At 35.5% G+C, this 22,346-nt stretch overlaps 3 protein-coding genes across 3 annotated transcripts; 1 reads left to right on the top strand and 2 right to left on the bottom strand.

The window, feature by feature from the left end:
• Window positions 1–6,474: 6,474 nt before the first annotated feature.
• Window positions 6,475–8,011, bottom strand: LOC18017540 (tRNA (adenine(58)-N(1))-methyltransferase non-catalytic subunit trm6). The gene is made up of 7 exons (XM_024156610.1): window positions 7,884–8,011; window positions 7,656–7,780; window positions 7,449–7,542; window positions 7,246–7,348; window positions 6,997–7,157; window positions 6,762–6,917; window positions 6,475–6,686 (listed from the first exon to the last, which is right to left on the bottom strand). Exons 2-6 carry the CDS (start codon window positions 7,741–7,743, stop codon window positions 6,788–6,790), a joined length of 576 nt encoding a protein of 191 aa, XP_024012378.1. The 5' UTR covers window positions 7,744–7,780; window positions 7,884–8,011; the 3' UTR covers window positions 6,475–6,686; window positions 6,762–6,787.
• A 1,626-nt stretch (window positions 8,012–9,637) lies between these two features.
• LOC18017539 (flavone 3'-O-methyltransferase 1) lies at window positions 9,638–11,549 on the top strand. Its single transcript, XM_006401552.2, has 4 exons — window positions 9,638–10,151; window positions 10,496–10,806; window positions 10,891–10,955; window positions 11,071–11,549. The coding sequence occupies exons 1-4, from the start codon at window positions 9,649–9,651 to the stop codon at window positions 11,365–11,367; spliced, it is 1,176 nt and encodes a 391-aa protein (XP_006401615.2). The 5' UTR covers window positions 9,638–9,648; the 3' UTR covers window positions 11,368–11,549.
• A 205-nt stretch (window positions 11,550–11,754) lies between these two features.
• On the bottom strand, window positions 11,755–12,702 carry LOC18017538. Its single transcript, XM_006401551.2, has 3 exons — window positions 12,402–12,702; window positions 12,193–12,279; window positions 11,755–12,045 (listed from the first exon to the last, which is right to left on the bottom strand). The coding sequence occupies exons 1-3, from the start codon at window positions 12,525–12,527 to the stop codon at window positions 11,896–11,898; spliced, it is 363 nt and encodes a 120-aa protein (XP_006401614.1). The 5' UTR covers window positions 12,528–12,702; the 3' UTR covers window positions 11,755–11,895.
• Window positions 12,703–22,346: the final 9,644 nt, after the last annotated feature.

The following is a 22,346-nucleotide window of genomic DNA, read 5'->3' as shown; positions in this document are numbered from 1 at the left end:
AATTATATATGTTATCTCATTATAATTTTAAAAATTGAAGTTTTTTTTTTAAATCAACGAAACCGGATATCCGGTCGGATATCAGTAAATCTTCGGTTCAAACCGGATATTCGGTCTTAGTTTTCGGATCCGAATCCGGATAATAAAATTGATTATCCGTTAAATCCGGAGCCGGATCCGGATACTTTGAAAAGTCTGGATATCCGGCTCCGTTCCAACCCTAATGAGAGTAAGAGCAAATAATATTAAATTAAAATTAATTCAATCATAAAAATAATTATTCCCAATCGACACTTGTCCTAAGAGACAGCTTCTTCAGCTACTTATTTAAGGAGCGATCTATAGAAAACATGAATTTTTTATTTATTTTTAATTCAATTCATCTATGAAACTGTGCCAAAAAAACTTTTAAGAAATACTGATGGATATGCTCTAATATTGTTATTTCCATCATGTAGACGAATGATGAAAGTCTAAGCAAATTTATAAATATTAATAGCAATATTTTTATATGATTTGTATAACAAATTTGTTTCTGTCAACAATTTATATAACAATTTACATGACTCCACTTTTAAACCTTGTCAAGGCTTATGAACGCCCCTAAACCCGACTCTGTTATTAAAACTTTATTTAACATAATCTTTTACTAACTGATATGTTTCAAAAAGCCTGAGAATTTTGAAGCTTGCAAGTTGCAAGTTTGGGACTTGGGAACAAATACTCTTTTACTTGTTCGAAGATTCAAGAAGGTGCTGGTTTCAAAGTTAGGTCTTTTCTATTAAATATATCGTTTTGTTTTCTACTTTCTTTCCAAATTCGAAATCGACCCTTGCCGAGGTCTATACCGAATTATTTCAACATGCAAAAATTCAGCTAAGCAAATGCATTTCAAAGATTAACAAAGTACATAAATAACAATCTCAAACTTAGTTACGCATTGTCATTACATGCTCTTCCAAAGCTAGTTACGTTGATCTACTAGTCAAGTCAAAGATGATCGTAATCGGAGTCATAGTAAAAGCTCTCACTCTCAAGAGTCATAGTAACTTTCCGCTGCATAGACTCCGCCGAAGCATTACAATGCGAAGACATCCACTGTGCACAAGGAGCAGGCTTATCGCAGACGTTACAGTACACTGCATATGTTGGTTTTTGCTGTTAGAAAATAGTCGAGCTCTTTTCTCTCTGACTCCGTACTGAAAGTGAATATGGTCGCCTCTATATATAAAGACACAGAAGTCTTTCATCTTCTCACTACTCAAGTTTTCTTATACACAGTGACACACACAAAAGAGAAGAAGAAAAACTCGAAGAGTCTGATAATTAAGTATATCCAAGTTGATAATTAGGGAGTAATTAATTTAAAAATGCATTGGTAGAAGACTCGGAACGTTTAACAATTTCAACTAGTTAATTGATAGAGAGTTTGTAATGTACGCCATCTTTTATAAATCTCAAATGAGTCAAGCGTTACTATTAACTAATTCTACTATGTACACTTATTCCAAAGTTACCAAAAAAATAATGAAATTGTGGGAAATTATGTTTACTACTAAATCAAATGACGCTAAATTGAAAATTCTTGTAATTGTGCGAGTATTTCGTTTCGCTAAGTTTTCAACTTTGTGAGCAAATGTCAAAAGCGCGATCTTTTTGTATCTTCGTTTTCTTTTTTGCCGGAATTATACTTTTGGATTTCGTAACACAGTTTCACATTTTATATAATTAATTCACACTTGACCCAAAAAAAAATATATGTATAAATATATTTAATTCACACTTTAAATAATTTGTAATTGAATCTATAGAATCCTTGCAATTACATTATATATACCACGCATTTTACGAAGCAAAAAAAAAGTGTATCTGTAAATCATATATGATCTTTTTTGTTCGAATGTGAAATGCAAATATAATTAATGAGCGTACATCACTTGTATATGATGTTACCATTTGGTTTTTTATAATTTGAAAATATATAATTATATTTACGTATGAAACAAGCCAAGCTAAACGATTTAAAATCATTGAAGTTGATTGGTGTGAGCGAAACATGAATGTATGTGCAAACATTCATCAGTTGTCGTTATTAATTTAAATTTTGTAGATCCAAACCGTAGGGAAAAATTCTATTTTGGCGAAGCTCGCAGATTAATGGTCATAACTCAAACTTTTAAATATTTTACAAACTATTACTAGTAAATCGAAGACTACATATCTACATGCACACGTGGAGTCATTTGCTAAATGACGACGTATTTGGTTTGTACTTTGTATGTTGTTTTGTGGGATTTGAAAGAAAAAAGTGTATCGTTGTCTATATGATGCTAGGCAAGTAATTCCTTCCTGTCTTACCACCATATAGCAACTTTACAATCCTTATTCTAAAATTTTCCAATTATTGATGCATAATATATATATAATACATGTTTATATACAAACCATATAATATAGAGGTTAGAGACAGAGTTGGTTGGAATTTTTATGGATGAGACCAAAAACGCCAAAGTGCATGGCGTTTAAGAGACAACAAATTTATAAAGAAAGGTTTAGGATTGATCGTGCCTTTTTTTTTTGGGATAAATGGCTTTCAAATTAAATGAATATAGCTTGAAAGAGTTGATAAAATAATGAGGAGAACTCTACAACAAAGTTGAAATTTAAAGAGTGGAGAAAATCTAGAGATCTCTAGAGATTTCTAATATGGTGAACTGTGTCTTTTGACTGGTTCATATATGATAATATCTCTATGTAAAAACGCCCAATCTTAAGACAAAATTTCGACAGCAAATTCTAAGCCGTAGATTTAAAACAGTTTGGAATCTACCATAATAGAAAACAAAAAACGAACACTAATAAGTGCTAAGATTTTAAACTCGTATATAAATCAATAGAAAACTTTCTGTACAATCGTGTAGACCTATTTTTTTTTTGTTAAACTACAGAATTTTGGATATTCCATCTTGTAAATTTATCTGAAAGAAAATTTACTTCGAAAGTCATTTTCCAGTTCTTAAAAAAAAAAATAGTAGAGAAAGACTAAAATACTGATGCAGCAGCATGAAAACAAAAGTTTACTCGAGATTTTTGCGTTCGCAAGACGTGTCATGGCATCAGCCATTCAGCTGGCGTGTGTTATCAAAATTCCCAATTTTATTACAATTAACTTAAATATTTAATACGTTCGACCACTTCCATTGAGAGGTTCTCATCAAAATCTCTTATTATATATAAAAAAAAGATAATAGAAAAAAAAGAGAGAATGAGATAGGTTTTTCAAACGAAAACTTATAGAAACCCAATGAAAACTCTAAAACACTTGTGTCATTTTTAAAATGATTCAAATTTGCTTTTTAAATTGAAATTTAATGAAATAATAAAATTTTAATTAAATATTAATATTTTTTATTTAAGATATTTTTTAGAGTTTCTCACCAATGGAGATACTCTAAGTTTCTAACTATTCCTTCACAAATATTTTTCTTTACACAGAAAAAAAAATATTTTACATCTTATCTCAACTTGAGACTTCGACTTGTCTTATATATTTAAAAATATTTATAAGTAAAAAGTAAAAACGTATATTCATACAGTCATATTATAGGTGCATTTGTAGACGTGGAGTGGGTTTTACTTTAGTATCATCAATTCGATTGCATCGTTTCTCTCTTATATGATTAGTACAAGTTTACAACCTACAACTACCAAAAAATGGGTTTCACATCATGTACCTTATATATTTAAATTAATTTTTAATGATTCTGAAAATGGTTATTCAAATATTTACATCAATTGTGCATAGTAGCAGATCCAAGATTAATTTTAAAAGGGTGCAAACATATTAAAAAAATTAATGTTATCTCAGGATTCAAACCTAAAGTAAAATGTTTAAAAAGGTTGGATGAACCAAATAAGCTGTTATCTTCGAATACTATTACCAAAATAATAAAATATAAATTTGACATGTCCGCCACTGTAAGTATTTTACATCAATTAAACAACTAATGTAAATATTTGCATTAGTTTAAGTAAATAATGTAAATATTGCATCAGTTATGATAGTCAATGTTAATTTGTGTCGGTTGCAAAAAATTTAAAAATCTTGCATCAATTAATATTAATAATGATAATTATTGATTTTAAAATATATATAATAATTATAAATTATTTTAGTATTAATTTATGAATTATTTTATAAATAATTTTAAATTTTTACATATATATAACACATCAATATTGATTTTTTGAAAATATATAATTTTTTTATTAATTTTTTATTAGTTATTCAATATCGTATATCCCACGTACAAAAAATTTGAAAGCAGACAATCTAGCAAGAATTGCTCGAGTCTACCTTTATGATATTATTTATGTAAACTTAGTACTATTGGTTTGGTTTGTCGAACCATTCTAAATATTTAGATTGTTGAATAAAAAAAAACAAAACTTTTCGCTTTCTCTCTTAGTTGTTGATGTAGAACAAATATCAAAGATAACTAAAAATTTACTAACATCATTTTTATTGATATATTTTTGTATAATTTTTAAATAATATTAGCAAAAATTAAAAATAGTTACATCAATTATCTAAGTGAGTGCATTAATATTTTGTAATTTTTTTCATAAAATAATCCAAATTAATGAAATTTTATATTATTTATTATTGAATTGCTATTAAAATAACTAATAATAAAATCAATTATATGACTGATGTTAAATTATATTTTTTATATCAATTATTAATGAATGAAGCAAAATAATATCATTTATTTTTATGATGCAATTAAAAAATGATGCAATACACATTGTTGAATTGAAAGAAATTTACTGAAAAGTCTATCTAGCTACTTGCAGGATCAATACCTACCCAGAAGCGGACCCAGTAAGGGGGATAGTGAATTATTGTTGAATTGAAAGAAATTTATTGAAAGGCTATCTACATGCATGATCAATACCTACCCATAATAATTATAATTGATACAACCATTGCTAGTTGCTCTTGCAGACGAGCTTTCCGTTAAATTTGCATCAATAATCATCTTTAACAAAAAGGATCGTATTATCATATGTAGACGGAAAACATAAACTTTATTAAAATAGTAAATTACTGTAAGGTAAAGCTGACAAAATTTCTATACATTAATAACAACATTATTAACTATACTTCAAGATAATTCGACATGTGTTTTTAGTGAACAGCAGACTCGGGCAGGCTAGGTCATCGCCTAGGGCCTCAATTTTTATAGTTTTTGATGGTCCACACATTCATTGTTTTTTAAAATTTAGAGTTTACAAATGGCCACATTTTTTTTTCTTGGAGCACCATTTTGGTTGGACCGCGGGCTTGTTGAACAGGTTTAATAAAACTAAAATATTTATATATCAAGATGGAAAATATAGAATATAATGTTGGAAGAGATCTTGACCGAATAGAAAAAATAAATTGCTTTTGGATTGTGGCAGCTAAGTCGGTATGTGTATAGTGCACTATTTTCAATTACAATACTAAACATATTTTGTATGTACTCTAAAGTCGCGGTTACATTTCATGTTGACCAATCGGGGATTGCATTGATGAAAACAGATTACACGATCCCACACATGAATTGAAAAAAATCCTCTTGCCATATATATTGATAAAATCTTCCTGCCATATATATTGAAGATATCCTCTTGCTATATATAGACGATCAGAGTCTTATGTAGAGTCTAGAGATTACCTTGATTTCCTAAAGTTTTATCTGAGCCTTTTAAACACAAAAGATTTACTGAAAATAATCGGTATGACTGTTGTGATATCTTGTATAATATAATATCTGACGTAATATAACGTTTATAAAAAATCACGATCGAGGATTATTAAGCATAGTAACCAAAAATTGTGTTGTTCATGAGGTAAGATAATGACTTATTGCATGTGTACGTTCTCGTTTAGGCCACCACCAAAACTCTTGGTTACATTTTATCTTTAACTCAGAAATACAACAGCCATAAAAAGTTGCATTTGTCCAATTTCTTCACCAAAAGTAGTACGGTTACAAAACGTGAGTTTTGGATGACTAGAAAGATGATAATATAGAAGACGTTATGTCCTATGTAAGTATGTAGGTGCAGTGAGAAACTGAGAATGCAAACTAAACCTGTATATGAGGTTCATCAGATTAAAAAATTAAATTTTTTTTTAAAAGGTTTGGGAAGAACCTAGATCAATTTTTGGGTTCCATTACTGAACCTGAAAATGGAGTTCATCACCAAAAAAAAAATTATTATTGAAAATATATATTGTGTAAATTTAATGTTTCATAATCTTTATGAAACTGAGCCAATGGTAATGATGATGATATTTTCATTTAGGTTAGTGAATTTCATAAAGATTTCTACTTTCTAAGATTTTGTACAATTTGCAATAAACCATAACGATCATTAATCAATAAACTATATAGATTAGATTGAAAAGATCAACATGAAAGTTTTCCTATAATCTCAGCCCTCTATCTTAACAACATACAAATACAAAGACCTTTCTGAAAGGAAAGATCAAACATCAAACCTCAGTTATTGAGAACTATAAGAATCATGAGGTTTGCAAACAAGAATCAAGTGGTAGAGATTCTGATGCCGCTCAGAACATAGCCTCCAAAAGAACTCATTTGCATGTGAGGGTGAGTTCTTGAAGGAAGCACCTGCATTTTAATATATCAGCACCTGTTGATCGAATAATATATTGGGAAACAAAAGAAAAGAAAATTTGATCAGACCTGATATTCACGTAGTCATGGTTCTGTTATTTGCAGATTGATCGCCATCTTCCCCTGCTGAAGGTTGTGCATACATGTCGCCAGCGGCAAGAGAGCAGAGGCAATACATCTTTAGCTAAGCTCCATGGGTCTTGGTCTTGTGCAGCCATGATTAGACTGCAAATCAAACAGACAAGTTTCAGGCATTTATTAACCGAAACTAATTTCATTCAGAGAAACACTTACATTTACTTACCTAGAGAAACCGTTTTCTTGCCACATTTCTATTGCTTCTTTCGAAGCCTTGGCTCCAGCTTTTGGGGCCTTGATGATTTTGGTCTCTGGGGCAACAATATCTACTACCATAGCCTCAGATATCACAGATTTCTCTTCTACAACATCAGATGTAGATGGTTCCTGTAATTTTCAAATAAAAACCTTCTGTTATAACCAAAAGAGTTCTCATATTAAGACTAAGGTGAAACGGTACAGGTTGGCAACTTGCATTGATATTAATCTCAGCGTTATAAACTCTTTCTTGTTTATTGTTTTCTTCAGGAGATACAGTTTTGGCTGATGAGAGCTCGTTTATAGATGACTGCACGATCCTGCACACAGAAAGGGTCAATTACAAATATATTTTACACACAGAACGGCTTCAATAACAATCTACAGAGACAAAAAAGACTAGGAGAAAATCGAACATACCTCTCTATAACCTTGTCATTAAAGTTGAACATCCTAACCATTTCCACAGGAGAAGGATAATTTCCCTTGTATGTATTGCAAATATAACCAGTGCCTGTTAAATAGGAATTTACATATAATGCACACAATAGCAAGGGACATTGTTGCATAAATAATCAACAGCAAATCCTAAATGCAGCAGAGATTGTATCAAGAAAAGCTCTATACCTCCTAATCGTTCGGCCACTGCTCCAGTGACAAGGCCACCAACCATATTCACCACAAGCACATCCGAGTATGCGGTGACATTAGCCATTGTTAACAAAAGAGATAACGCATCTACTCATAAGAATCTACAAACACAGGAAAACGAAATACAATACCAATCAATACCAAACCCACTGCAAATCCTCCAAACCAATATCGATTGTTATCAAAAAGAGCGAGAGAATTCACCGGATTACATCTCCGGATTGCGACGGATTCAGCGCCGGAGAAGAGGAAGAGAGAAAGAAAGACTCGGGAAAGAAAAAAAGAATTTTTCCCCTTGAAAATTTTTTTTCACCGCAAAATTACCATTCATTCTCGCCCAATACATTTTCGCCATGTGGTACGGATACGGGGTTATCAAAGTCGATCTGATGAACCGATCCTTCAGTATCTTTTTTTTCTTTTATTTTTAACCCAAAATTCCTAAAAACTTGTGACCTGCTCTAAGTGTTGTCGAGCATGTTAGGGTTTGCCACTTGTCGAAAAGGGTTATCTTTCTGCGGACAGGTGGTTTTGCCGTTTTGGTCTCTTGTTATTTTTTTTTATTTATTTTTTTTTTGGTAAAAATTGTTATTTTCTTTGTTTTCTCTCTTTTAATCTCTGCATATTGCCATTTTCGATCGCGTGTCGCTGTTTCTATGGCGATTTGTTTAATTTATAAAAATAGAAATTGAGCATTATTTAACGAAATTCGATTCGTCTATTAGCTATATCATTAAAATAAGTATTATCGCCGAGTTAACAAATGTATATTCTCTGAAATAGTTTGGTATTGAAAAAGGACTTAATGAGAGAATTTGAACATTCTTTAGAGTTCTTATAAAATTCTGTGCTTCGTAGCATATTTGTTTTCCCGGCTAATGATTGACATTTTTTTTTGATCGAAGGCTAATGATAAACAAAATAATTATTTTATTACACTACTACAAGAAAACATCACATATTTCTACTATATATTTCATCAGAAAATTGTAGGAAATTGGCTTTTCCTACCAATTTCCTACCAAATATTTTTGTAAGTTTTATGCCGTCGGAAATTTTAAAAGGTAAAAAATCGTAAGAAATTTTCTACGAAAATTTTGGTAGGAAAATTTTTGCGTTAGGATATTCGTAGGAAAGTACCTACGAAATTACTTCCATCTTCCTTCAGTTTCATTCTTTCCAATTTCAAATATTCCTACTATTTTTCTACCATTTGCCAGATTTTGTAAAAAAAATAATTATTTTTTAAAATTAAAAATTAAATTAAATTTAAACTAAAAAATGAATTAATTATTAATTCAATTATTACTATATATAGAGATACTATATATATATTATATATAAAAAAAACAAATTAATTAAAAAGAAGATGAATGTCTTATTTATAGAGCAGCTTCTTTATTATTTGTCCCACATTTGAAAATTTCCTACCAAATTCCTACGATTTTCTTACACATAATTTGTCGTCAAAAATTGGTAGGAAATTTTCTATGAAATACTTACCCGCCATTGGCCTTACCACTTTCCTTTTAAATTTTGACCACGTGATAAGTTATTGGTAGGAAATATCCTATGAAATTTTGACAAAATATTTGGTAGGAAATTTCCTACCAATTTCCTATCACTTTTACTTTTCGTCAAAATTGCATAGAAAATTGGTCATAAAAATTTCCTATCTTTAGAGAAAAACTGCTGGCAAAATATATAACTTTTGCGGTAGTAGACTGTAAATTCATTCTGTTATCGAAATATATTATTGTTGAGCAAAATGAAAATGTCTTCATAGATGGAGATATCAAAGCTAATTTAGTCATAATTTGTTTGGGTTTATTATCTGATCAGGAATACATTTGATTTTCTTGGGCCACTGCATGCGATCTCTTCTTCATAATTTTTTTTTTCTCTTCTTCATAATTCTTTTAAAGGCTTGAGTTTATTGGGGCCGGCCGGTCTCCTATTTTTCCAATAAATGAACCTCTCATCTTCCTCCCTTCTCACCCATCACACAGATCTAGAAACCAAAAAGTTCAATAAGAAAATACTCAAAGAGGGAATGGGAACGATGGCTGAGACGCAGATAACTCCGGTGCAAGTTACCGATGACGACGAAACTGCCCTCTTCGCCATGCAGCTAGCCCATGCCCCTGTTATTCCGATGGCTTTAAAACCGGTTATAGAGCTCGGAATTCTCGAGATCATGGCCAAGAACTCTTCTCCCATGTCTCCCTCTGAGGTCGCTTCCCATCTCCCGACCAAAAACCCTGAAGCTCCGGTCATGCTCGACCGTATCCTCCGGCTTCTTGCGGCTTACTCCATCCTCACCTGCTCCCTCCGTACACTCCCTGACGGCGACGGCGTTGAACGGCTTTACGGGCTCGGTCCCGTTTGCAAGTATTTGACCAAGAACGAAGACGGCGTCTCCATCGCTGCTCTTTGTCTTGTGAACCAAGACAAGGTCGGCATGGAAAGCTGGTAAATAAAAAAAAAAAAGATTTTTCAACCTTTTAATATAAATTTAATTGATTAAAAACAAGTATTTTAGTATGAATAATTTATTAGAAAATTATAAGGAAGGAGAAGAAGAATAAATTAAGGTAAAGAAAGAATTAAAAAATAAAACATTTAATGTGTAATATGTGTTGGATGTATTAAAGGAAAAAGTGGAAAAAAAAATCGACTAAACCAACGAATTTCACCTGGAACCTAAGAGCATGTGCAATGAATGCTAGAGACCCATATGAGACCCCGTTGCACATGTTAGACACATTTTCTTTTCTTTTGGCTCACTACCAAATATATATATATGAGATGTGCAGGTACTATATGACAGATGCAATTCTTGAAGGTGGGATCCCATTCAACAAGGCTTATGGAATGGGCTGTTTCGAGTACCAAGAGACTGATACTAGATTCAACAAGATCTTCAACAACGGAATGGCTAACCTAACAACCATCACAATGAAGAAGATTCTTGAGACCTATAAGGGTTTCGAGGGCTTGACTTCTTTGGTTGATGTTGGTGGTGGATTTGGTGCCACTCTCAAAATGATTGTGTCTAAGTACCCAAACATTAAAGGCATCAACTTTGATCAGCCACATGTTATCGAAGATGCTCCTCCTTATCCCGGTAGTATATTATATTTTTTATGCCATTTCAGATCAAAAATTTTTAGATTTAATTGAGAGATTGGCTTATTATTGAGCAATGCAGGTATTGAGCATGTTGGTGGAGATATGTTTGTAAATGTCCCCAAGGGAGATGCCATTTTCATGAAGGTTTGTAAATTATTAAACTTTAAACTCACTTTGATGTTTTTTTTTTGGCCGGATCATTTGGACCAAAAACAAAAATAATCGTTAATAAATTTTATTTATTTACTTGTTGTGGCAGGGGGTATGCCATAATTGGAGCGATGAACACTGCGTGAAATTGTTGAAGAACTGCCACAAGGCGCTTCCAGATAAGGGAAAAGTGATATTAGCAGAATGTATAGCTCCAGATATCCCAGACTCAAGTCTCCTGACTAAACATGTCGTCCATATAGACTGTATTATGATGGCTCACAACCTCGGAGGCAAAGAACGGACCAAGAAAGAGTTAGAGGCACTAGCGAGAGAGTCTGGCTTCCAAGAGATCCAAGTTTTCTGCAAAGCCTTTGGTGTTTACATCGTGGAGTTTCTCAAGTAGATCTGAAGTTAAATTCCCTCTTATTCTCTTAATGCTAAATAAGTATGCTCTTGTCTACTTCTACTTCGTCACCTTTGTCGTACTCGTTGCTTGGTCCAGTCCAGTGTTGACTATGATATGTTTGTTGCTTATTAAGAATTTAATAAAACCAAGAGAACAAAAAAAACTCATTTCTCTGTTTATTTCTCGTGTTTCAGATTTTAATTGATTTAAGATTTTAAGAATACAAGAAAAGATTTTAGTGTCCATTGACCAAAAAAAAGAGCTAAGAAAATGCATTTCGAAGATTAACAAAGCACATAAATAACAATCTCAAAGGACACTAAATCGTTTTGTTTTCTACTTTCTTCCAAACTTCGAAATCGAGCCTCGTCCCAGGTCTACGCCGAAATATTTCAACACGCAACAATCCAGCTAAGCAAATGCATTTTGAAGATTAACAAAGCACTTAAATAACAATCTCAAACTTAGTTACGCATTGTCATTACATACTCTTCCAAAGCTAGTTACGTTGATCTACTAGTCAAGTCAAAGATGATCGTAATCGCAGTCATAGTAAAAGCTCTCACTCTCAGGAGTCATAGTAACTTTCCGCTGCATAGACTCCGCCGAAGCATTACAATGCGAAGACATCCACTGTGCACAAGGAACAGGCTTATCGCAGACGTAACAGTAACACTGCATATGTTGGTTTTTGCTGTTAGAAACAATTTTGATATCCAAGAGCTATACAAAAACAGTTCCATAGGAGATTTAATTAATATTGCAACACTAAAGTACACCAAGCTAATCCATGAGAGAAGTGAGCTATATGTATGAAATTACCAGATTACAGTGGGTTGCATTAGGAGTTGATCCAAAAGGAAAGTTCAAGCAAAGATGTCTTGGATGTGGGTAATCTCTACAAGCCACCTGCTCAACCATAGTATCAGACTTTCATTACTAAAAGAAGAAAAAAAACGGTGGAGATAAACCCTAATCAAACTGCTGCCAAAAAAATCCTAATCAAACCCTAGATTTTTTTTAACAAAAACCTGTCCAGTCTCATGGATGATGGCTAAATCTTTTTCATCAGAAAGAGAGAGTTGTTTGATGTCGAACGAATCAAAAGGATCGAAATCGAGGATGAAACAGTCCTCTGTTTCCTCGAATGTCTTCATGTCTTGTCTGGTTTTCAGAACACAAGATGCCTTTGAGAGGAGACTCTTCTTCTTTTAAAAATGGTGTCGTTGTTCTCGCATTCGTCTCATCTTCTCTCTCAAATCGCGGAGACGAAAGGGAAGAGTAGAAGACCAAACGTTAGGATAAGAGCAAGGCCTTTGTGCTTTTGTAATTAAAGAGATGAATCTGACTTTTGAGACGTTTTTTAAGGAGCAATTGCAATTATAGCAAAGCCCTTTAATGTTTTAGTATCATCGGCCCAAGTAACGGTGTATAATTTAATTACAAGACGTGTTTAAAGAGGATCAGATTTTATACAAATTTCCCTGTAACAGTTAATATAGTTTAATGAAATTTCCCTGACAAATTAAAAAATATACTAAGCCAGCCAGGCCCAGATTGTTTATAAACATTAGTAGCAACCGATTAGAACCCAACAAGGGAACCATAATTGAACCATAATTAAAAGAGATTTTCCAAGTTGACTAGAAGACAAAGCAGCACACAAAAATGGACCGATGAGGAAGTTTTAAAATGGAATTGTAAATAGACACTACATGGTTGGTTGATAAAGAGTTAAGCTAGCAAAGTTGTCCATTTTACTTGTACATCACCAGTATACCATCGTTCAATAAAATATATATGATTGGGACGTTAAGATTAAACAATTTCTGCCTCGGCATATCTACATCGTTGTTAGTTTATGTGTATATCGAAATTAAAATTGGTTTAAGAAAAATGAATGGAAAACATATCTTGAGAAAATATATTGGAAACTCATTTTTAAACAGAAATCTTGGAAACTCACTAATATATAGATATGTAATTTACTATATAAGAATTTTAGACCACTCTTTATAAGGATTCCTGAAATCAATCGCATATACATTTTACAGATAAAAATTTATCAATGTAGACAAAAAAATACAGTAAGCTAAACTAAAATGAAGATGTAGAAAACAAAAAAAAATTGCCACTTTTTGTGTGTGAAATTCAATTATGATTTAGGGTGCGTAAACTTTTCATTTAGTGTTATTTACGGTCATATGAACTTTTTTCCCGACCATGTACTATCTAACACGTTCGTGACTTCGTTTTGAAAGTATAGTGAATGTGGATCAAAAGTCAAACTTACAAAGTCTTCGTGTCTAAATGCTTTTTTACGGCGTATGTTTAGCGAAAACAATAACTCTTGTTTTTAAAAAAAAATCTATGGAATTTTGTCACCATACAGTTGAAAAGTATTTTCACGAGACATCATGTTTCTTTGGGTTTTACCTTTATGATTTTACTATAGAAACGCACTATAAATTCGCTCAAGCTTCTCCAAGTACAATTAGGTGAATTCTGGCTTTCATTTCGTTCTTAAAATCACCGAACAAATTAAAACGATCTTTGGAGTAAAAGTAATAATAAGTAAAAATAAGTACGTTTGTTCTTGTACTTATCATATGCACGAATAAAAAATGTACCGAATCATTAATTGTGAATCTCATCTCGAGCAACCCACCGAAAGGATGTGCAACTCATTTCTAGTTTCCATTTATTTATGTTACAATTCATTTAGGTGCCAAAGGTAATATGTTACATCTATAACACTATTTTACTTATTCTTTATTGATATAATGAACGTCCTGTGATCATGACATACTAACACGGTAGTAGGTAGGACTTTCGATTTTTTTAATTCTTATTAATCGGACTTTGAATATTGAGATATCCGATTCTTGTTTTCTTTCAGATTGCTGATAGCGTAGTATAGAGCCCTTTGTATTAGTGTTATACAAAACAATCCATATAAAACCATACTTCAAATCCTTTAGTCATACCTGTGAAGACAAAGGATATGATGAACAAGTCAGTAAATTTGTTTATTTAACTCAGCGGTAACAAAGAAACTTACCTGCAACGATTATATTTCAAACTGCAGTAAGTTTGCTTTTGGGTTTGCTTTGGAAATTGGCAACTGCTTAAAAAGGGAAGACACAAAGTTTGCCAAACTCTTTAAAGATTTATTGTCTGGTGTATACTAACGCAGTAAGTCTCGTGCTATGGCCTGCAACACGAAGAAACCGAGTCTCAGCCTTGGCGTTTGGCGTTTGAGAAGGTTAGCGTTTTGCAGTTGAGTCAAGTGTGAAGTCCTAATTCGAAGCAGCTATAAAGCGAGTGTGGAAGAGAGAGAGAGAGTGGTAAGAAAGACTTGAGTGTTAGAAGAGAGTTTCATAGATTAGAGAAAACTTGTTTAGCATAAGCTTAGCATAAGCTTTGATGTTGTTTTCTTGGTACAAGATTGATTCGAAGAGTGTCTAAGTGCTAGTGAAGGGCATTAGGCAGGACTCTTGTTTAATCTTGTTGTATAAAGCTACTCACTTTATCTAATGGATTCCGAGGCAAGTATCGGCGAGACATAGCGGTTGTTTAATACCGTGAACTCGTTAAATCTTGGTGTGTGCTCCTGTCTTTTCTGCTCTTTCATATTTCTCTGCAAATATCTTGTTCAACGTCTCTTATTCCTTGTGAACACTGTGTTCTTGGTCTTCCTCTGTTTCGTCCTTGAGTCTTACATCTATATCTTGGTTTGTTGTGTATCAAGTCCAAGAAAAGTCGACATCTTTGGGCCTCTGAGTCCTAACAGAGTGGTATCAGAGCAAAGGTTGCGTCTTTGGTTCATCGCTACTAACATAAAGCGAGAACCATGTCTTTAGTAAGAGTAGAGGTGGAAAAGTTTGATGGACGAGGAGAGTACACGATGTGGAAGGAAAAGCTTGAAGCTCATCTTGACATTCTTGGTCTGAGCATAGCTCTCAAAGAATCTGGAGTTTCAAAAGAAGGAAAGGAGAAAGAAGACGACGGTAAAGATGAGCAGGAGAAGCTTGAAAAGATGAAAAAGGCTCGAAGTACTATTGTCTTGAGCCTGACAGATAGGGTTCTAAGGAAAGTCAAAAAGAAGAAGACTGCAGCTTCTATGTTGGCCGCTTTAGACAAATTGTACATGTCAAAAACCGTTCCAAACCGAATCTATCTGAAGCATAAACTTTACAGTTTCAAAATGGCTGAGAATCTGTCTATTGAAGGAAACATTGATGACTTCCTTCATCTCATAGAAGATCTCGAGAACACAGAGGTGTTGGTGTCTGATGAAGATCAAGCCATTCTCTTGTTAATGTCACTTCCGAAGCAGTTTGACCAGCTGAGAGATACTCTTAAGTACAGTACTGGGAAACAAGTTTTGACCCTGGATGAGGTCATAGCGGCCATATACTCAAAGGAGCTTGAGTTTGGGTCAGCAAAGAAGAGTCTCAAGGGTCAAGCTGAGGGCCTCTATGTGGCAAACAAATAAATTAGCCCTATGTTCGGATCTAGGAGTAGCCTTTTTAGTGCTAGCTGAACGTAAAGTAATGGCTTTCGTGCAATGTAGGAAGGGTCCTGATGTAGTTGTTTCATAGCTTTCAACTGAGCGGCAGACCCGACGCGACTGACAGCCAAAAGAAAAAACCAAAACTAGAGGAAGAAGTGAACAGAGAGAAAAATGGAACAAGTCTGGTCGGTCAAGATCCAAATCCAAGAGTAAACGAGGGTGTTGGATCTGTGGAGAAGAGAGACATTTCAAGAACTCATGTCCTAACAAATTAAAGGCTCAGAGTAAGTCCAAAGAGCAAGGCAGCAAGGGTGAATCCTCAAACGGAAAATGAAATTTGGCCGAAGCTACTGGACTATACGTATCTGAAGTTATGTCATCAACAGATATACATCTGGAGGATGAGTGGATCATGGATACTGGATGTAGCTATCACATGACATATAAAGAGGAGTGGTTTCAAGACCTAAATGAAGACGCAAGAGGTTCAGTCAGAATGGGTAACAAGACCGTGGCTAAAGTCAAAGGAGTTGGAACCATCAAGCTCAAGAACGAAGAAGGCTTAACGGTTTCTCTCACAAATGTAAGGTATATCCCAGATATGGACCGTAATCTGTTGTCTTTGGGGACCTTTGAAAAAGCTGGCTACAAGTTTGAGTCAGAGAATGGAGTTCTCAGTATCAAAGTTGGTGATCAAGTATTGCTGTCAGGGAGGAGGTTTGATACTTTGTATCTTCTGCTCTGGAAACCTGCAGTTGAAGATTCACATTCGGTTGTGAGAAGACAAGATGATACAATATTGTGGCATAGAAGGTTGGGACATATGAGCCAAAAGAACATGAATACAATGGTCAAGAAAGGGTTATTAGATGGTAAGAAGGTGTCTGCAATGGATACATGTGAAGACTGTATCTTTGGTAGAGCAAGAAGAGTGGGTTTCAATCTAGCTCAACACGATACCAAGGAGAAGCTTGAATACGTCCACTCTGATCTGTGGAGAGCACCATCAGTACCAATGTCACTCGGAAGATGCCAATACTTCATCTCTTTCATCGATGATTACACTAAGAAAGTTTGGGTCTACTTTCTGAGAACAAAGGATGAAGTTTTTAAAAGCTTTGTTGAATGGTCACGTCTGGTGGAGAATCAAAGTGAAAAAAGGATTAAGACTCTCAGGACAGATAATGGCCTTGAGTTCTGCAACAAGCTGTTTGATGGATTTTGTAAATCAAAAGGGATTCAAAGGCACAAGACATGTGCTTACACGCCACAACAGAACGGAGTTGCAGAGCGTATGAATCGTACAATCATGGAGAAAGTGAGGACAATGCTGAGTGATTCAGGACTGTCGAAGAAGTTCTGGGCTGAAGCCACTCATACTGCAGTTGTTCTCATTAACAAGACCCCTTCTTCAGCTCTTAACTTCGACATACCGGACAGAAGATGGTTTGGAAACCACCAGTATACAGTTACTTGTGGAGGTTTGGATGTATTGCATTCATACATACAGATGATGGCAAACTGAGTCCAAGAGCAAAGAGAGGGGTGATGCTTGGGTATCCACCTGGAGTTAAAGGCTACAAAGTGTGGTTGATAAGTGAGAGGAAGTGCATTATAAGCAGGAATGTCATTTTTCAAGAAAATGCTGTGTTCAAGGATCTAATTAGAAAAGACGATGATGCAGTTGAAGAAGAAACTAGCTCAGATAGATCGTTTCTCGATCTTGATCTTGACACAATGGAGGACTCTACCTTAGGTGGAGATACTAAAGAAGTGACTGGCATCCCACCATCACCAAATACTCAAGCTTTTTCTCCATTAATTCATGATGATAACGTTGATGATGCAGAACCTGCAATTCATCAAACCCCTCTGAGTTATCATCTAGTACGAGACAGAGACAGAAGGGAAATAAGGGCTCCAAGAAGATTCGATGATGAAGACTACTCTGTAGAAGCTTTGTACACTGATTCAGACTGGATGTACTCCTAGTTTCTACTGCAATAGAACAGTTATGTAGTTGTAATATAAAGGATTCGGAATCCAGAGGACCAGTGTTACTCTATGATTTTGCGAGGATTGAATTAAAGCTAAGACGAAAGATGGTTTATTGCGAAAACTAAAAAGTAAACAGAATGGCAAACAATGATTTAAATTCAGATTAAAACAAGCACTAGATCAAGGTAATTCGCAGGAGTTCCAGAGATGAGAATCAAATGACTATTCAGGTCTCGAACTCAAACATAAAAGCTTATCGATCCACTGTCGTGATCTCGATAACTTTATCTAACAACCTAAATTCTAAACTGTCGTTTGAACTTAGAAAATTGCAGACAAGCATTAACAAGCAGGTTTGATCTGTTCACGATTTGCCTTAACTTCAACTGTCGTTGGCTAAGGACAAATCGCTCACCAGTGTTTGTTCTAGCAACCTATTACACTTTTGATGAATAGATTAACCTATGAACGTAAATTGAATGGCCAGTTCAACCTAAGCGTTAAGACTAACAAAGGTGAAGACAATCGATTATAGACCTTATTTGCATCCAATTCTCTAACTCATGAAATCCTTTGAAACCCTTAATCTAGCTAAGAGATCTACTCAGACATGGAGGAAAGAAACACAGCAACAGAAGAAAAGGAATTCATGAATTAAAATCGCAGAAGAGATAATAGGGTTCAAAATTCTTCTCAAAGTGTAGCAGATTTCTTCTCCCAAAAGCTTACAAGTAAAAACTCTCTGGTTCAGGAAATTGTAAAAAGAAAGCGTAAAAAGTCTGTAGAAAAACGTGATAATAAAACACAGGCGGCTCTGGGCTTTTTATTCCATCTCACGCGACTTAGGATTAGGTAAAATCGTTTTCCTTATTTTTCTCCCGTCTCGAGCAGGTGCTCCACGAAGGGTCCAAACCGGGAGCAGGTGTTCCGCGGATGATTTCTCCAAAAGCGTGTGAAATAGCTACTTTTTGCTCCAATTCATCTCCTTTTGCTCCAATGCCTCCTAAACACTCTAATCCTCTGATAAGGCCTCTAAGTCACCTGAAACTTCCTGAAAAGACTCCAAAAACTCCTAAAACAATTAGTAAACACAGGTTAGAATGAGTCAAAATCTCTACTCATCAACTCCCCCGAACTTGGATCCTTGTTTGTCCTCAAACAAACTCTAATTCAATTCCAAAAGAATGACTGGATAAAGCTGGGAACTCGCAAAACTCAAAAGACCGTAAACCTGACCAAGACATGTGACAATCTGCTGCAAAATCAATCAAAAATCTAACCTCCATGTACTTCTCTGTAGACGCTGCAGCTTTCCAGATTCGTTCCTCAATTTCATAACATCATCCATGTCCCATCATTGCTGAGTCTCATCAATAAAACTAGTGCTAAGGACCTTCTAGACTCGTTCCCATACTTATACCTTAACAAATTGACCATACTACACAAAAATACCTTTCCTCTCCCCCGAACTTATTCACTTTTCAAGCTGTTTCGTTTTTTTTTTTTCCGGCACATATAACAAGGTTCAAAGACGCGAGTATTGATGGTGATTGCCACCGAATCCCCTGTTTGTCCCCTCATTATATATCAAAGGTGTAGGCGAATAATGGGGTCATAGGAAATTTTCCTACCCCTCGCTTCCATCCCTTGTGTGATCATTCCACTTTAGAAGTAAAATAATGGGATCCTTGGAAATTTTCCTAACTCTTTACTTCTAAAAGAAAATTATTTTAATCTTTTCTGCCTTTTGTCATTTTTTTTTTTTAAGAAACAGCCTGAAACAATGCTTAGAACATGAGAGAGGAATACCAAATCTATCACACAGGTCTTTATTTGTCAGGTAAGAATGAGGAGTCAAGCCCTATGAGCACTAACCTGATCGATGAGGAAAATGAAGAGCTGAAAAATTAGCTCGGGTTCAATGGATTAGTCAAGAATTTTGGGCTCCTCTAGTCTACTGCTTTGTCTTTGGATTTTCCATTAGTCGATCTAGATGATTCTGCAGTAATAATCACTAAAAGAAGATGGTCAAGATTCACAAATGGTCTGAAATCATCATAGAATTGGTCCTCATTCCCACAAGCTTTGACTTGACTCATATAACCAACTGACTCAAAAAAACTAAATGACTCAAACAAACAAACTAAAAACTGACTCAAAGAAAGTACTAAAAGGAAGAAAGCAAAAGAAAGAAGTACAAGGGACACGACCCTCCCCCGGACTTACTTCACACCGTCCCCGGTGTAAAAATAAGCTAGAGAAGTGTCCAGAAAACTTACCTGGTTCGCACATGTAGAGCACCCTGGCGGAGCAGGTGCTCCGGAACAGAGCTGGATGCTCCCTCGTCTTTTGTTCGTCCAGAGCAGGTGCCGGAGCAGGTGCTCCGGTTTCCCTTGGGTTGCTCCTTCGTCACTTTTTACGTGGTGAGCACCCTGTGGAGCAGGTGCTCCGACTGGGGAGGGAGTGCTCTTTCGTCAGTTTTTACGCTTTGAGCAACCAACCCCGCAGATGGAGCAGGTGCTCTGGTTGGGTGCTCTTCCTCACATCTTCTCTTCCACGTTGAACAACTTCTTACCTGTTTTTTTTTTCGAAAACAAAGAACCTAAAAACAAAGTTAGTAGCTAAGAATTGAAAGACACAAAGTTAGAGACTCTTACCGGTGGGTTGCCTCCCACCAAGCGCTTGTTTTAAGTCATTAGCTTGACTTGGAAAGCCATTTAGGCTTGAGGAGGATCGCTTAAGGTGACTGATTCACCTTCTGCGATATTTGGACCAGCAAGGTATGGTTTCAACCTCTGTCCATTGACAACAAACTCGCCTCCTTTAGTGTCCAGCAACACTACAACTCCATATAGTCGAACCTCCTTGATGGTGAATGGTCCAGACCATCTCGATCTCGGCTTCCCTGGAAACAATTTCAATCTAGAGTTAAAAAGCAATACCTGATCCTTTGGTGCAAAGCTTCTGTTGAGGATCCTCCTGTCATGGAAAGCTTTTGTCCTCTCTTTGTAAATCTTCGAGTTTTCATAGGCCAAGTGCCTAATTTCCTCCAGCTCATGTAACTGCATTACTCTCCTCTCATGAGCACTCTTTGCATCGAAATTCAGCAGCTTCACTGCCCAAGCAGCTTTGTACTCAAGTTCCACTGGAAGATGACATGCTTTTCCATACACCAAGTGGAATGGTGTAGTCCCCAAAAGTGTTTTGTAAGCTGTTCAGTATGTCCAAAGAGCATCATCAAGCTTCACTGCCCAATCCTTCCTTGTGGTGCTCACAGTCTTCTGCAGAATGTTCTTGATTTCCCTGTTGAAAACCTCAACTTGCCCACTCGTCTGAGGATGGTATGGGGTCGCCACCTTATGCCTTACACCATTCTTCTTCAACAAGTTTTCAAAGACTTTGTTGATATAGTGAGAGCCTCCATCGCTAATCACCACTCGCGGCACACCAAACCTGGGAAAAATGACAGATTTGAACATCTTTAAAACCACCTTTGCGTCATTTGTGGGACTAGCCAGAGCTTCCACCCACTTTGACACATAGTCAACTGCCACCAGAATATACTCATTCCCATAAGATGATGGAAAAGGTCCCATGAAGTCTATACCCCACACATCGAAAATCTCCACTTCCAAGATGAAATTCTGAGGCATCTCATTCCTCCTGCTGATGTTTCCTTGTCTCTGACATGTGTCACACCTGAATATGAATCTCTGCGCATCTCGGAACATAGTAGGCCACCAATACCCAGCCTGGAGAATTTTCGACACAGTCTTGAAAGTGGCGAAGTGGCCTGCATAAGAGGATCCATGGCAATGAAACAACACTCCTGGTATTTCCTCATCAGCTACACATCTTCTGAAGATTCCATCAGAGCAATGCCTGTATAAATAAGGCTCATCCCAAAAGTAGTGCCTCACATCCTTCAGAAACTTCTTCTTTTTGTTTCCCACAAAACCTGCAGGTTCCTGCTCTGCAGCAAGGTAATTTGCAATCTCTCCAAACCATGGGAAACCAGAATGCCGATCTATGTCAACTTGGTTGCAAAAACTCGTCAGAGCAGGTGCTCCGGTGGGGAGCAGGTGCTCGTCGAACCCAGAAACATCTATGGCATAAACTTGTTCATCAGGAAGGCTGTCATTTAGTGGAATGTCATCATTTATCTTCAGCTTCGACAAGTGGTCTGCAACACCATTATCAATCCCTTTTTTGTCTTTAATCTCCAAATCAAACTCCTGCAGCAAAAGGATCCATCGAAGGAGCCTTGGCTTGGCATCCTTCTTTGTCAACAGGTATTTCAGAGCTGCATGGTCTGTGTGAACAACAACTTTCGACCCAACAAGGTAAGACCTGAACTTCTCAAAAGCATAAACCACTACAGAAGCTCCTTTTCAGTTGTGGCATATCTGCACTGAGCTTTGTCGAGTGTTCGGCTGGCATAATAGATGACATGGAGCCTCTT

This window comes from Eutrema salsugineum, unplaced genomic scaffold (genome assembly GCF_000478725.1).
Source record: "Eutrema salsugineum unplaced genomic scaffold, Eutsalg1_0 scaffold_2, whole genome shotgun sequence".
NCBI classification, from domain to species: domain Eukaryota; kingdom Viridiplantae; phylum Streptophyta; class Magnoliopsida; order Brassicales; family Brassicaceae; genus Eutrema; species Eutrema salsugineum.
The sequence above is the reverse complement of the archived record's forward strand: the minus strand, read 5'-3'. Positions and strand labels throughout refer to the sequence as shown.